Source organism: Mangifera indica, chromosome 4, assembly GCF_011075055.1.
Source record: "Mangifera indica cultivar Alphonso chromosome 4, CATAS_Mindica_2.1, whole genome shotgun sequence".
NCBI classification, from domain to species: Eukaryota; Viridiplantae; Streptophyta; class Magnoliopsida; order Sapindales; family Anacardiaceae; genus Mangifera; species Mangifera indica.
The window spans coordinates 11,896,484-11,913,204 of NC_058140.1; the positions used below are offsets into that span (position 1 = coordinate 11,896,484).

A 16,721-nucleotide genomic window follows, 5' to 3' on the forward strand; every position below is an offset into this window, starting at 1 on the left:
ATGCAAAATCTTTTGGGTACACAACTGCTTGGACTGGAAAGGCTCAACAATGTATATTTTGTGGGTCGCCTAAATACAACCTAAAAACTACCCAAAATCTGAGACCATCTATATTGAAAATTTTAACATTTCGCAAGTGGAAATACATAAATGGAAACTCTTGTTTTAGATCTGTATAGTATGCTTATACTGACTGCTAGAAATCCACTAACTAATCTTACCAAATTTAACTTAAAAATGGCATTAGCGGTCACAACAGTGGCTTTCTTTCAGTCAGGAAGCTTCCAGTTTCGAAATAGGATTTCAATTTCGAATTCAGGTTTGTTTAGGAATGTCAGAGAGGATTTCATTTCCAATTTCGAATTCTGGATTTAAAAAACAATGAAATTCAATTAAACAATTGTAATATTAATATTTGCTTGGGCCAGGCCTGACCTGCTCTCGCTGGAAATTTATTAGGTTTATAACGGTAAAGATATAAGCCTATATTATATAAAATTAATTGATTTGTGTTAAAGTTCAATCCATATATTTATATACCACTCACTTTACTTAATTTTATTAGATGTAAGATTTTTTTTTTTTTATATTTGAGTTTTCAACACTCTTGTTCAAGTGTACTCATTATGACTGTTAGATCCGCAGTTTGGTTCAATCTGTTTTTTACTAGATGTATTGTCACTTATATCCAAAAACACTTTAAACTGTTAAGTCTACAGTTTGACTTGTGTTTTGATACCATATTAAAAATACACTGAATTTATAATTGTGAAAATTGAAACTCATATTATACAAAATTGATTAGCTTGTATTAAGATTCAATCTGTACACTTATCCTCTCGATAATAGTTGTGGTTTTTTTAGAATAGAAGGGAAATCTATTAAGCTGGAAACAAGTTTAATCCACAGACAAAAAAAAAAAAAAGGCTAACAATAATTTAGAAAGGAAGAAATTAGGCTTTTCAACATGACTGAACAGAAAACCATACTCATGTTACATTGTATCTGTTTGTTAAAGTTACTGATGAATGCCTTCAAACGAAAACAGAAAAGGCATTATTAGCGAAACTTCCACCTTTGTGTTAAATAATGTAAAAACACCGCCTCTCTATTTTTCCACAAGAATCACGAAGCATCCAAACCTCCAACAAGCAAAATTTCTTCCTGCCTCACAATTGCCGCCGACTTTCCGAGAAGCATGCAAAACAATTTAAGTCGGGTACTTAACCGACCTCAAGAAGTATAAATGAGGGTCATGTCCCAGCATGTGTGTGCTGAAAAATTAAGATTGCGTGCTGTGAGTGTCTGCAAAATTAAAGAATGCAAGTGTTAGTGAGTGGTGTGAGTGCTTGGTGTTGTGCTGGGAGTTTGTGTAAATAAAATAAAGAGCCCAAGTTTAGTGAGTGTGTGTGTTAAGCTAGAGTGAGTATAGAGAAATATTGAAGGTGCGGTTTTGTGGTTGTTCAATATTAATAAAGTCATTGTTTTATAATTACTACTTCTGCTAAACGAGTGGTCTCAGGGTAGGTGGTTAGCGACCATGATTAGATAATGCCCTGTACATTCTTGTAGTGACGGTAGAAGATGAGTGGCTATAACATATCAAAAATGTGAAAACCCCAAAGGAGGCTTGGTACACACTAGTAGTAGTATTCGTAAGGAGAAATGACAGAAAGCTGTAGTGTTTAAAGAACGAGCTCTTATTGATCTCACAATAAAACATGACGATAAGTCAATATTTTTCCAAAGTTTAATCTCTTTGTGAGGAATTTTCAAGTTTGATCCTCAAAATGTAATCACTAAGACAAGAAGAAAGAGAAGTATCATTTATGGCTTGATGTAAAAGTATAATGGGATAGTTACGGTCACCTGTGGATGGGTAAAGGAGCCAACATTGACGAAGTTGAGGGTCTCAATTTAGATAAACAAATGTCCAATAAAAAAACTTTAGATAACAAATGTTTGAGGTCTCAATTAAAAATTAAGGGACTATTCTCTTTAGTCATAAAAAAGGGTACAAAAATGAAAGAATAAAAAGTTAAGGAAACTGGCAAAAGCAATAGATAGAAGGATGTCTCAACTAAAGGGAGCTTGTCAGGATAATGGTAGAAATTTCAGCTAAAAGAAGAACAATCGGAGGTGTAATTGCTTATGCTACAATTGTGGAAAGAAAGACCACTTCATCAGAGTTGTCTAGAGACAAAGAGGTCGTCATCGTCTTCAACGAATATAATTCATCTTTGTCTCTAATCGCCACTAGGGAAATGAAATCTTAATAGAGAAAAATATAATATTTCAAAGTTTAATTATAGGGAAAAATAATTAGTTTTCTAAATTAAGGAGAAAAATAAACAAAGTTTCACTATTTTTAATATATTATTAGTTAAATAATAATTTTACTTTTGAAACTAGTTGATTTTGTTAATTTTAACCACCTACAGGTGGGAGTTTAAATTTTTAATATTTAACAGGTACTAGTTTGATGATTCAATAAACCTTGATGGAAATAAGTCTTTTGGCTTTTAATAAAAAGTTAAGTCGAACATATCTTTTCAAATCAATTTAACGAATTGAGTTGTTGAAAATATATATTTTCCAAACATGCTCTCTTGATTTAAAATGCATGTTATGTCTAATAATTGATCTTTGAACCTTTTCAAGTGAATGTTATCGTGATTTTCTGTAGCATAATCATAATGTTTTGATCCCAAAAACCAAAAGGCCATGCATTTGATGAAAAAACTTGAAAAGATAGTCAATCACTTCCAACTGATGTAAATTCCTTTCACTAATTACTTATTTCATCGGTTGAATATCTAATTTACTTATTTCATCGGTTGAATATCTAATTTACTTATTTCTATGAATATTGATAGTGAAATTCAGGTTACATTGTCACTCAAATGAGAAGTCACCATTCTTCCAACTGCAGAGAAAAAATTAACCATCTCTGAAACTATTCAAAGAGTTCTTGGTCTTTTATTTGAGCAAGTAACTTGCACTTGAAGATGGGGAAGAGCTTGAAAGTTCACCCATCTTTTTTTCTTTGAACAGGTGCTGTTTATGGGAAACCTTGCTAGGTTGATTAAATAATAACTAGAATACCTTAAAGATGGTGAACATTGTCCTTTGGGCGTCATACTGATTGTATTTGACTTTTGGTCGAATGCCCTAGTCCAGGTAGAAGATATTACGTACACCTCTTATCAAATCCATGAGCATGTGTTCTACTAATAAGACATTAACTGTTGTCAACATATTTGTAATGAAAAACTTTAGTTGTGTTTATTAGATTTGTTGTAAAGAATTATGATGGATTTACGTATGACTTATCATAAATAAATCTCTGAATTGTTCAAGGTAAATATCTAGTAAATTGTAAAACTACTGTTAGCTCTTTAGTGTATAGTGACCGAATAACTAGTTTAATTGATACAATTTATTGATGTTATAGATCTTGTTATCCTCAGAGTTAGCAATAAGCTTGTTTATGAAATCAAGGAACCAACCAAAATTCCTGTTTGGGTCATGCTGGTAAGAAAGGAATCAGCCAAAAGGTTATGGTTATATATTAAACTGGGGAATATGACATCTTGGCTATTTTTGACATGATGGTTGAATTGTTTATCCTATTATGTATTAAAAATTTAATTTTATGTATCATATATGGAGTATTGTATCGTATGATACAATTTTTAAAAAATAAAATAATAAAAAAATATAATTGACACGTTATCATTTTAAAAAATATTACAAGTATCATGTTTGTTTTATAATTATAGATGAACTGTGTTACTTCGGTTTACAAACCAGCAACGTTAGAAGCAGTTTGTTTCCCAAAGCTAAGCCAGAATATATTTATATATCGTTTTATGATATATCATGAATATAACATATATAGTTGCAACTTTCATAATCTCAGACTGCCTACTAATTTTCTGAATCGATTAAGAGGCAGTGGTCATGGAATATTTGCAGCTGCGAGAATGGATATTTTGATGATTTCAAGTGATTTCTCTCCTTGGAGTAAACCTATTCTGCCAATAATGTTATTTGTCAAAATCTCACTCTGAAACCATTGTAATCAAGAAATATTGTCTAGGATTTGATATATGTTTTAACTTAGCAAACTGTAAATGAAAATGCAATCTCCTATTTTGTTTGTGAGGAGTGCATTAACAAATTCTTATTAACAAATTCTTCCTTCATTTATTTCATATTCGAAACAATTTCAAATTTTGATGTTAAATTATAAGGACGACAACTTGACCTTTTGACACTAAAAAATTGGAGTTCCACTTTGCCTCGTCTTGCATATGAAGAGAATTCCTTAATATATATATGGATGAGGATAAGGATAAAAACAATCTCCAAAAGTAGTGACGGGACAATAATAGAAAAAGTAACTAGCTTTATATCATTTCTATCCAATACATATTTTAAAAGTATAATTTACAAAAATATCTATTACATTTAATTATTTACCACAATATTATTATAATAGTAGTGCTTGAACAAAAAGGACAAAAATGAGGTAGGGATGGATAGAAAATTATTCCATGAGTGTAAGAGACAATGATTCCTTGTAGCGGAGATAAAGAGAGGATGAGGATGTGTCCCATCCAGTGGGGGTGGAGATGAGGATAGCCATCCCTATCGTGTCCTCGCTCCATACCCTCCCTGCTTTATACTTATTTCTAAAGTATAATTTTGGAAAATATTTATTACACTTTTAATTATTTATCACAATGTTATTACCATGATTGTACATAAACAGAGAAGTGGCGGGGAGGGGAAAAGAAGGGGATGGAGAGAGAATTATTCCCTATGGGTAAGTAACAGTGATTCTCCATAACGAAGACGATGAGACAACAAGTATATGTCCTACCATACAGGGACCGCGATAGCCATCCTTGCCCCTCCCCTCTTTATTGCCACATCTAAATTTTATACTTTTATTGATTTAAATAGCATTTCTTATACTTTTAGCTACTTTGAATTAATGCAAGCACTTGAACTTTCTCAAACTCAGTCTTGGGATTGGGTTGGCCAGGGCAAGAAAGATCAAACTCAATCGAGCTTGAATATGCTCATCTCTACAATATCAAGCTCATGTTCGAGCACCAACAACAATAGTGAACACGAGTTCAATATCGTTAAACTCATTGAACTTGAATCTAAACTGAGTTTAATCTCTCATGAAATGAAGCTTGAGTTCGAGTATATTCAAATTTGAATTCTGACTTAAATTGAGTCCATCTTTAGCGATGATATTAGGTTTGTGAGTTAGATAGCCAAAGCAACTTTAAATGGATCATGTGGAGAACTATCTTCCTTGACTCTCCAATAGTTTAGAGGAATCTATCCTAGATGATTGTGTAAGACTTTTCCCATCTCCCTTTTAAACCCGTTTCACTATAATAAATATATATTTCTTAATTAATATATATGTATAATATTTCTTAATTAATATATATTTCAGTTAAATCATAATGAAAAGATTAAATGAAAACAAATGAATTAGGCAAATGCATGATTCAAATACCATATCAGTCTTGATTTAACTGAAACAAAACAAATGAAACAAGCCTAAACTTTTTTAGAAGCAATAATGTCATAATAAGTATAGGATGTGAATTAGGCAAATGCATGATTCAAATACCATATTAGTCTTGATTTGTTTCTTCAATCAATTTTGAATTTTAAATATTGAAATCTCAGTATATGTATGGCTCTTAAATAATGATTTTGCCTTATTCGGCTGAATACTTATTGAATAAACAAATGGATACTTTATTAAATATGGAAAATTCATAATAACAATCTTTTTTTTTTTTGGGTTGAATTTTAATAATTTTCAATAAAACTAGGATTTCAATATGTAAAATTCATAATTTAAGTTTCTTTTTCATCTTGGTTCACCTATGATAATTGGAATACAACCCATTTGAAATTACAACAATTGTTAAGTTCTGAAATCGTGGTTAGGGTAAAAAAAAAAAAAAAAAAGAAAAAAAATGGGTTCTCCTTCCTCTTTTTAATTTTAAATAAATTTCCCATTTTTGTCACCTCATATGCATGGTATAGACAAAATTTAATCCCAAAAATGAGTAAAATTATCCCACAATTAGAGGGAGAAATTATGTTAGTAAGAGTAATCTCACATCCTAATTTACCAATTTGAGAAAATATGACTTATTAAGACCAGTAACAAAAGAGTCCATTTGTAATATTTTCCGTTTATGTTCAGTGTATTAAAATCAGAAACAATTTAAGAATTAGTTATTGTGATTTTGGCAAAAAAATTAAAATCAATAACAAAATGGAAATTTCATTACAAACATTCCATAATTGAAATATGATATCTTCTTGCTTGTTATGACATTTTATACAAATAAATATCTTAACCCATAAGTCTCTTCTCACAATTGTATCTTCTCTATTCATTCTCTTCTATCATTCATCTCTTGAAAGCACACAAAAAAAAAAAAAAAAAGGGTTAGTTACATTTGCTTAGTAGATTTTGTTTGGTTTATAATGCTTTTTAGTATAATATACTATCAATTTTCAGTGTCAATATCCTGAAGTTTTTAACGTGCGGATGAAATGTGAACAACTAATGGTTAGTTTCATAAAATGCAAAAGTCAAAACCATTGTCTGATTTAATCTGCACGTTAAAACTTTAAGACATTGGAACTTGAAAATTTTTGTGATTGTTGAATAATATTCAAATTTCATGCTAAATACGTTCTTGTCTTCGGATCAAACCAGGTATCATGCTACTATTCCCTTGATATCTCTCAAATATTTGGAACTCATCTATATATATATATATATATATATAATTTTAATATTTTCTTGGAAATTTTTGGGATTCTTGAATATTTTTCAATTTTCATGCTAAATATGCTTTGATCAGATCGATGAAGTTGTTTCAGAATCAATAAGAGTTAAATATAAAGCAATATATGTTATTTTTGGAATTAATAAGACAGATTGATTAATGTATCTTCTTTTTTACACATAGTAGTGAACATGAACTTCTCCGGAGGTATGCTTAACAAGGTTATTTTTGTAATGGGGTCAACTGGTTCCGGAAAGACCAAACTCTCCATCACTCTCGCTACTTATTTCACAGCAGAGATTATCAATTCTGACAAAATTCAAGTTTACAAAGGCCTAGATATTATCACCAACAAGGTCTCTGAAGATGAAACTCGTGGTGTGCCTCACCATTTGCTAGGGTTTGTGGACCCTGATGAAGATTTCACAGCACAAGAATTTTGTGAACATACTCTGATGACCATTCATGGTATTATACAAAAGGGTTGTATTCCGATCATTGTTGGTGGTTCTAACAATTATATCAAAGCTCTTGTGGAAGATCCAACTATACAATTTAGAAAAAAATTTGATTGTTGCTTTCTTTGGATGGATGTTTCATTGCCTGTTTTGTGCAAGTATGTGGCCAAACGGGTTGATAAGATGGTTGAATTGGGGTTAGTGGATGAAGTTAGAGAAATGTTTGATCCTGAGGCAGACTATACACGGGGGATCCGACGAGCTATTGGGGCTCCAGAAATGCACAGGTACTTTGAAATTGAGGGTCAAGACATGGTAGATGAAGCCACTAAAAGAATGTTCCTCAATGCTGCCATTGAAGAGATAAAAGATAACACTTGCAAATTAGTGAATAATCAACTTGAGAAGATTCGAAGACTTAGCGATGAACATGGGTGGGAGATTCACCGGATTGATGCCACTAGTGTATTTGAGAAGAATGAGAAAGAAGCAGAAGAAGTTTGGGAGAATGCAGTGATGAAATCTGCCTTCGAGGTAGTTGGTGAATTTTTGAAAGAGAAGGGGCCATGTTGAGTCTTCAATTTTAAGTCTATTCCCAAATTCGATAGAAAATTTCCATTGCGAATTAGAAGGAAGTAAGGTAGAAAAATCAGTGTCTTTTTTGCAGTAATTCATATCAATGTCCTTTATACAAGAATTCATATTTTATTCTTGTAATAAAAATGATGGATGGTGTCTTAATTTAGTCCACAAATAATAAAATATATTTTATTTGCTAAATTTGTTTTTTATGATTTGGCAATCGTCAAAGCTACAAGCAAAGTTATTTTTAATTTAAGAAAACTCTGTCATTAAAATGAAATAGCAAAGAAACCCATAAGGATAAATCATCAATAACCTCCCTTAGGATTTGATAAAATCATCACTTACCTCCATTTAATCATGATTTTATATATATATATATATATATATATATATATATATATATATATATATGTAGTAAGGTAATATCTAATGTTCCCTTGAACCTGTCCTTATTAATTTACAATCCTAATTTATCATTGATTATCATATACATGAGAGCAAACAAATATGAGAATGGAATTTTAGTTATAATTTTTCATATTCACCTCATACATATAACATGGCTTGTATATATACACCTAAAACTAGAGCCCTTAAAATGATAGCATAATCATTCTCTTACATACTAAATCCTTCAAAAGCATATAAAGTTTGGATTAGTCTCTTTCATGCTATATATATATATATATATATATATATATATATATATATATATATATATATATGTATATATATATATATACACATATATACACACGTATATCTTCTTTCTCTTATATGAGTATGACAAGTTAATATTTATTTTGTAGAAGAATAGTGTTATGTGTATAAACAACAATGTATCATTATATGATTATATAATTAAAAATTAAAGATAAAACAATACTCAATTACACAATGACACATTGTTGTTTATGCATAAAAGTTATGCATATAATATTATTGTTTGTAAAATTGTCAACATGGATAAGGCTTATTTTCATAATGGGATTTGTTACTAACGTGAAACAACAAAGGAAATCTTCAACAAAGACTTGATAATTTCTTATTTGGACTAAGGACTATGTTAGTCAGATTAGGAAAATAATACTCGAAAGTTATATTTCAGTTCATAAGAATGATTAAGTTATTCAGTTTTAGGTAAATAGGAAAATTAGTAATGTCTTTCAATATTATCATAGCATTAAGATTTTTAAGTTAATGGGATATTGATCAATTAGGACCTTTATGAAAAATAGAATTTATGTCATTCCGTTATATAAAATTTTGCAAAATTAATAAAACAGAATTTAAAAAAATTCATGTCATTTGGTCATGATGAATGAATTTGAATGATGGAAACATAAGCTTCTTCCATTTGAGATGCCATCTGGTGTCTTGTTGATTTGCTTAAAGTTTGTTCCTGGCCATAAACATGTTGCAATTTCTGGTTAGATTGTACAATAAAACTTTATATAGAATTTCTGAAACGGATAGATCTTAAGTAACATAGAAATAATATTTTAATTGCTAACAAATACTCTGCAGGGTAAAAATGATTTGAGTTACTAACATGAAGACAAGATTTATATACAATGCTATATTGTATACATGTTAATACTAGAAACAGGTCTAATACTTTGAGCAATGAATACATGTGAGACCTTAGCTCAAACTTAAATTGTCAATTCGACTTATTCGAGCCTGAAATGAACTGAAAAGACTTTAGATCAAGCTGCAGGTATGAGACATAACGAGCTTGAGCTCGAGCTCATGCCATAGTATGTTCAAGCGAAACAATTTGATCTTGCTATATAATTTAGAATTGAAATGATATTGTATTGTTCTAATAGCATGTATTCTATTTTTCTTCAATCTAACATTGATGAATTCACTTAACAAATAATGTAACAATGGTCCAAAATCAAAGTGGTAATCTTTCTCAAATACAAGTTATTGAAAAATGAGAGAGGTTCATAGAGAATCAAATTCAATCCCACATAATTTGCCTCAATTATAGCTTTCCCATATACTTTGCCTCAATCATAGTTAGTCAACCAATCAACTCAAATCCCATATAGTTTGCCTCAATCATAGCTTTCATTAATCAACAAAATTTCATCTAATTATCAAATCTAAAATTACTCTCCTTCTCCACTAATCTTACCAATAGCTTCGTGTACATATATATTACTATTGTATCATGAATAATAATTGAGATATTCTACTATTTGAGTTACTTCCATATAGGTTCCTCTATTTAAGATGGAAGCTACCAACTCTTTATATGAAATTACCCATATTTATGAGAATAGTAGATCATATTTTAATGGTGTCTTGTTTCATTGGTGAATTAATTAACATGATGGACTGGAGAAAGGTCAAATCAACACTTACTAGTTGAGCTTTATATCATGTCTCCATCGGTTTTAGTGACACATTCTCATGCATGAACAAAAAGGTCAAATATGTGTCGCAGTGGATGATGTCAAGGTGCATATGACAATTCTTGAAAGTTTGATGCTTCCTATGATGAAAAGGAGGTAGGAAATTATGATATGATGGAACTATGGAAGCACATGCTCTTGTTATTTGATTGTACAAGTGAAGAAAGTCTTCAAGTGTGTGCATGTGTTTTATACATGTTGTTTGTAAGTATTGCAAGAAAATTGTGGAGTTAAAAAAGTCTTTGTCAACTATCCACCTTACACGATATACTTCTCGACGTTTTGAAAGGAATAAGATATTAGAAAAAGAAATTGTCCAAGGTGGGTGGTTAGTGTTAGGGTTTAAGCTTTTAGATAAGGTGAATTCAAATTGATATCAAACTCGATGAGTTTTTTAGAGTTGAGCTCGAGTTTGATATAATGAGTCAAGCTGAAACTGAAGCTCAACTCAAATTTGGCTTATTATTATAGTAATATTAAATTTAATAAAATTATGTGTACCCACTTTAAATATACAAATAAATATATACAATCATATGATGACACATATAAATGTTTTGTATATTCAAAATGCACAATATTATTATATTAAATTTAAACTTATTAATTATTAATTTTTAGATTTTATGTTTTAAAATACAAGAAAATATTAAATTAAAATGTAATGAGAAATGAAAAAATAAAACCTATTTATAATGGGTGAGATGAGTGATTGATATTACTCTCGTCTACTATGAGATTATAGAATTGGATTAATTGCTTATTCATAGTGGGTGAAGTAAGTTGTAAGAAATATACATTTTCCAAACATGCTCTCTTGATTTACAATGCATATTATATCTATTAATTGATCTTTGATGGTCTTCAAGTGAATATTATTGTGTTTTTATATTGCATATTCAGAATATTTTGATCCCAAAAACCAACAGGCCATGCATCTCATGAAAAAACTTGAAACGGTAGTCATTTACTCCTAACTAATGTAAATTCCATCTACTTAATTACTGTTTATTTCATTGGTTGAATATCTAATTTACTTATTTCTATGAGGATTGATAGTGAAATTGAGGTTACATTGCCACTTAAATGAGAAGCCACCATTCTTCTGACTGTGGAGAAAAGTTTGATCATCTCTGAAACCATTCGAAGAGTTCTTGATCTTTTATTTAAGTATTTACATTTCATTGTTGACTTGCACTTTAAGATGGGGAAGAGCTTGAAAGTTCACCCATCTTCTTTTCTTTGAACAGGTGCTGTTTATGGGGAACCTTGCTAGGTTGATTAAATAATAATAATAATACCTTTAAGATGGCGAACATTGATGGATAAAACAATAAGTCCATTGGGTGTCATATTGATTGTATTTCAATTTTGACCAGATGCCCTAGTTCAGTTAAAAGATGTTACACTTTTTATCAAATTCTCAAACATATATTTTACTATCAAGACATTGATTGTTGTCAACGTATTTGTAATGAGAAACTTTAGTTGCATTTTCAGATTTATCATAAAGTATTATTGTAAACCCATGTCTGATCTATCATAAACAAATCTTTGATTTATTTAAGGTAAATAGTGAATTGGGAAACTATCATTGGCTTTTTAATGTAAGATAATTTGACAACTAGTTTAATTAGTATAGTTTGATGATGTTATAGATATTTTTATCATTAATGTCAACAATAAGCATGTTTCTAAAATCAAGGAATCAACCAAAATCCATGTTCTTGGTCATGCTGGTAAGAAAGGCTATGGTTTAAACTTGTACTATTATACTTGTGAACTTGACATCTTGGCTATTTTAAACTTGTGAACTAAGGGTTCATGCTTTCCTCAAGATTTCCAATTTACAAACCAACAATGTTTGAAACAGTTTGTTTCCCAAAGCAAAGCTAGAACAAATGTATATTGTTATATTCTAGTGGCATGAATATAACATATATATAGGTGCAACTTTCATAATCTCATACTGACGGTTCCTCTTCTATGATTTATTTCCATGTAACTACTCTTGTTGAAGTTGATACAATGGAGTTATAAGCAGTTACAGAATATGGTTTATAACTTCACATCTTTCAGTTTCCATTTTTAATGAGAGATGAATATAAACAATAGATAGAGGGTCCTTGGGCAAGCATTTTCAAAATATTATACTTACATCATTTTGTGTGAAACTAAATCTCCTAGAAGACAAAATTCAAGGACGTTCAAAGGTTTATTCTGCATCAAATCATCACTAGTAATGACGGGAGGTTAGTTTTATATTCCATAAAATTTTATTTTAGTTTCTATCTTACATATTTTTTGTTCAGTGTATAGATAGAGATTATATTTTGCCTAACATTTAGTATCAAAGCGTATTTAATCTGTCTCTTGTTTTGTTGGTGATCTTTATATAAATTTGTGTGTTTTCTCAAATTTCTTTAGAGAGAGAAAATTCATTTTTGGCATTTTTAGCATGAAATTTTTACTTAGATGAATGATACATGAAAAACTGAAAATTTTGATACGTAGAACATCAAAATCGGAGTGTTATAAACCAATTTATGACTATTTTTCTATTTGGATCTGAGTTCGGATCGAAAGATCCGAAACAGGACCCGGTTGGTGATCAGGGATGAGCATCCAGCAGACATGTCGGCTGCTTTTGGTATCTGCAACCGACATGTGATACCTAATTTTTTTTGTTCATTAAAAAGACAAAATATAAATCCCTGATAACACTTTAGTGCTTTTTGCAAAACTTTTCTATATATCATTACTTTCCAGAATGTTTTAAAGCCAAAACTGTTTTATAAGGTTCCCCGCTCGACTCCATCACCTGCGAGGGAAAAACCCTTATCTCGAATGCCATTGGGCAATTCTGGGTTACGTTTTTTCGATTTTCATTTTTAAATTTTAGTGTAGCTAGAATGGAGTCTCTGCAAAAAACTTTGCATTTTGGGGACTGGATCATGAGTCTAATAGCTTGACCTGTACACTGGTTTTCCAGTGAGGCAGTGGGTTGAATTTATGCTTTAAAATAGCGAGTTTTTACTTGTTTTTAAATCTGTTTTTTTACAGAATTCATACTGTCCAAATTGCTATTCATAATCATTTTTAAATTGGATTATTTCAGTCTTTTAATCCAATTTATGTAATTTTAGTTATATAATTGAGTAAATTTTATGCATAATAAGGTTGCCATTTGATTGATATGATTTTGATTGATTATAGAGTAGTTACAACATTTTTTATTATATTAAAATTAAATACTTAGAATCCTGAGATCACATATATTTATATGATATCAAAATTAAATTAAATAATTATAATTAATTATTGCAAATATAATAAATTTTATTTTACAAGAATTTTTATTATATTTATGTGATTAATTAGGATGAAATGGTAAATTATTTTTTTAATCTATTCACAAAAATTAAGAAAAAAGTATATAATTTGGTACTTTCTTCGTAAAGTTATATGTATGTATAAATGTATTTAAATTAAAAACTTAGCCACAGACAGTTTGTATGTTATGTTGTTTATATATTTACAACATATTTATACATGAATATAATATAATATATGTTTTTACATGCCTCAATTTTGTGACTTAAACATGTATGTTTATATTTATTTGTAGTTATTCAACCTGCGAGTTTCACTGATAATGTATGTGATGTTTCATTTTTTAGTGGTAATAACTATAGGATTTGAAAAGAGAGAGTTTTTCTTCAGTTATGGTGTATGGACATTGATTATACAATTAGAAAAGATGAACCATTTGTGCCTATAGAAACTAACACTTAAGATAAAATTGTCTTGTATGAACGATAAAAGTGATCTAATCATTTAAATATGGTTTTCAAGGTGATTAGTAAATTGTGAAGTCATCGTTGGTTTTTAACAACTTTAAACATACCGTATTAACAAGACTCTAATTGTTGTCAACATATTTATAATGAAAAACTGTATAGTTGTATTTATCAGATTTATTGTAACGCAATAGACCCATGTCTAACTTATCATAAATAAATCTTTTATTTGTTCAAAGTAGATAATAAATTGTGAAGTTATCATTAGTTTTTTAATATACAGGGATTTAACATATAGTTTAATTAGTACAACTTGATGATGTTATAGATACTGTTATCCTCAATGTCAACCAACAATAAGTTTGTTTCTAAAATCAAGGAATCAACCAAAATTCCTGTTCTTGGTCATGCTGGCAATAAAGAGTATGGTTTAAACTTGTACTATTATGCTTGTGAACTTCACATCTTCGCTATTGTAAACTTGTGAACTAAAGGGTTCATGTTTATTTTATAATTGTAGATAAACTGTCTTCTTCAAGATGTCCAATTTGCAAACCAACAATGTTTAAATCAGTTTGTTTCCCATAGCAAAGCTAGAATAAATGTATATTGTTATATTCTAGTAGCATGAATATAACATACATAGTTCAACTTTCATAATCTCGTACTAACGATTTCTCTTCCACTATTTATTTTCATGTAATTGCTCTGGTTGAAGTTAATAGAATGGAGTTATAGAATGTGATTTATAACTCCACATCTTTCAATTTCCATTTTTAATGGAAGATGAATATAAGCAATAGATAGAGGGTTGTTGGGTGAGCATTTTCAAGATATTACGCATATACAATTTTGTGTGAAACTGAATTACTTGGAAGACAAAATTCAAGGGCATTCAAAGGTTCATTCTGCATCAAATCATCACTAACAATGGTAAGAGGTTAGTTTTATATTCCGTAAAATTTTATTTTAGTTTCTATCTTTCATATTCAATATATAGATAGAGACTATATTTTGTCTAACATTTAACATCAAAACATATTTAATCTCTTTCTTGCTTTGGTGTTGATCTTTGTGCAAATTATTATGTTTTCTCAAATTTCTTTAGAGAGAGAAAATTCGTCTTTGTCATTTTTAGCATGAAATTTTTGCTTAGATGAATTCTACATGAAAAGTTGAAAATTTTGATATATAACACATCAAAATCGAAATTTTGTGAACCAATTTATGATGTTTTTTGATTCAGATCAAATGACCTGTAACAGGAGTGACTAGAGGTCAGGGATGACCATTCAGTTGATATATCTATTATTTTTGGTGTTTGCAATCGACATGTCATCTTGATTCTTTGTTTTCATTTTAGATTGACATGCACTCTGGTTTTGATATTTTCAGATGACATGTCGTACACTCTCTTTAACAAAGGAAAAAAAAAAATCTTTGAAACCCCTTCGTTCATCTTGAGCTCTTAAAGCGAACCATTAAGTTAGCGTTTTAGGTTAGGTTAAGATCTAAGTCGAACTAGTTCGATTCTGTAAAATTTAGTGATGAATTTAAATTGAATTTATGATTGATAAATTCAAATTGAACCTAAACCATAAAATATATCTTGTTTAAAATAAAAATTGGACTCAAATCAAATAAAATTTAACTCTGCTTGACTTGCACTCTAATTATCAGTTCGGTCTGAACCGAATTAAGTAATAGCTCACACGAGCCGGTGACTAATTTCAAACATGTGCGGTTTTTGTAATTATGACTCCCCGCCTTTTTAGACTCCCCTCTCTGATTTTCCAAGTTTTCATTCAAAACTAATGATTCTCTCTTCATGACTTTTCAAGTTTCCATACAAAAATGAATGATTCTCCCTCCACGACTTTTTAAGTTTCCGTACAAAAATTACCATGTGTAATAGTGTTTTTCTTTCCACCCTTCTCTTCCTTCTCTTTTATCACTTCCGCTCGTATTTTCCTCACACAGACGAGACAAAAACAGAAAAGAAAATTGTTCACCAAACTTTGGTTGGTGCACTAACGAAAAAGAGGTAGGGAGTATGACTGATCATCTTCTTGTTCTTAGCCTCTTAAATCTCTTTCTCATTTCTCTCGGTTGTTGGTGTATCAAAGTATTTTGATCTTAAATATATATTGAATTTAAGTTATGAATTTAAATCATAAATTCGAATTATAAATTAAAACTGAGTTATAAATTTTGAATTTTTTTTTCAAACCGAATTTAAACCTTTATTCTAATTAGTTAATAAGCTCGAATTAAATTCAAACTATTTATAAAATTATTCAAATTAACTTATATTCAAATTTGAATTCAAATCTTAACCTTCCCCCATAAGGCCATTGGCCCGTTCTGGGTTATATGGTTCTAACTTTCTTTGAATTTTACCTGCCCAGAATGGAGTTTTTGCAAAACTTTTGCATTTTGGGACTCGATCATTAGTCCATTAACTTTGACCGAAGATTGGTTTTCCAATTGCGTAAAGTGCTGTATTTGTGATATGAAATAGCAAGTTTTTACTTGTTTTAAATTCTGTTTTTTTTTTTTTTTACAGAATTCATATTGTCTAAATTGCTATTGATAATTATTTTTAAA

General features: G+C 29.8%; 1 protein-coding gene across 1 annotated transcript; it reads left to right on the forward strand.

The window, feature by feature from the left end:
• The first annotated feature begins 7,036 nt into the window (after positions 1-7,036).
• LOC123214286 (adenylate isopentenyltransferase 5, chloroplastic-like) lies at positions 7,037-7,876 on the forward strand. Its single transcript, XM_044634052.1, has one exon. It carries the CDS (start codon positions 7,037-7,039, stop codon positions 7,874-7,876), a length of 840 nt encoding a protein of 279 aa, XP_044489987.1.
• Positions 7,877-16,721: the final 8,845 nt, after the last annotated feature.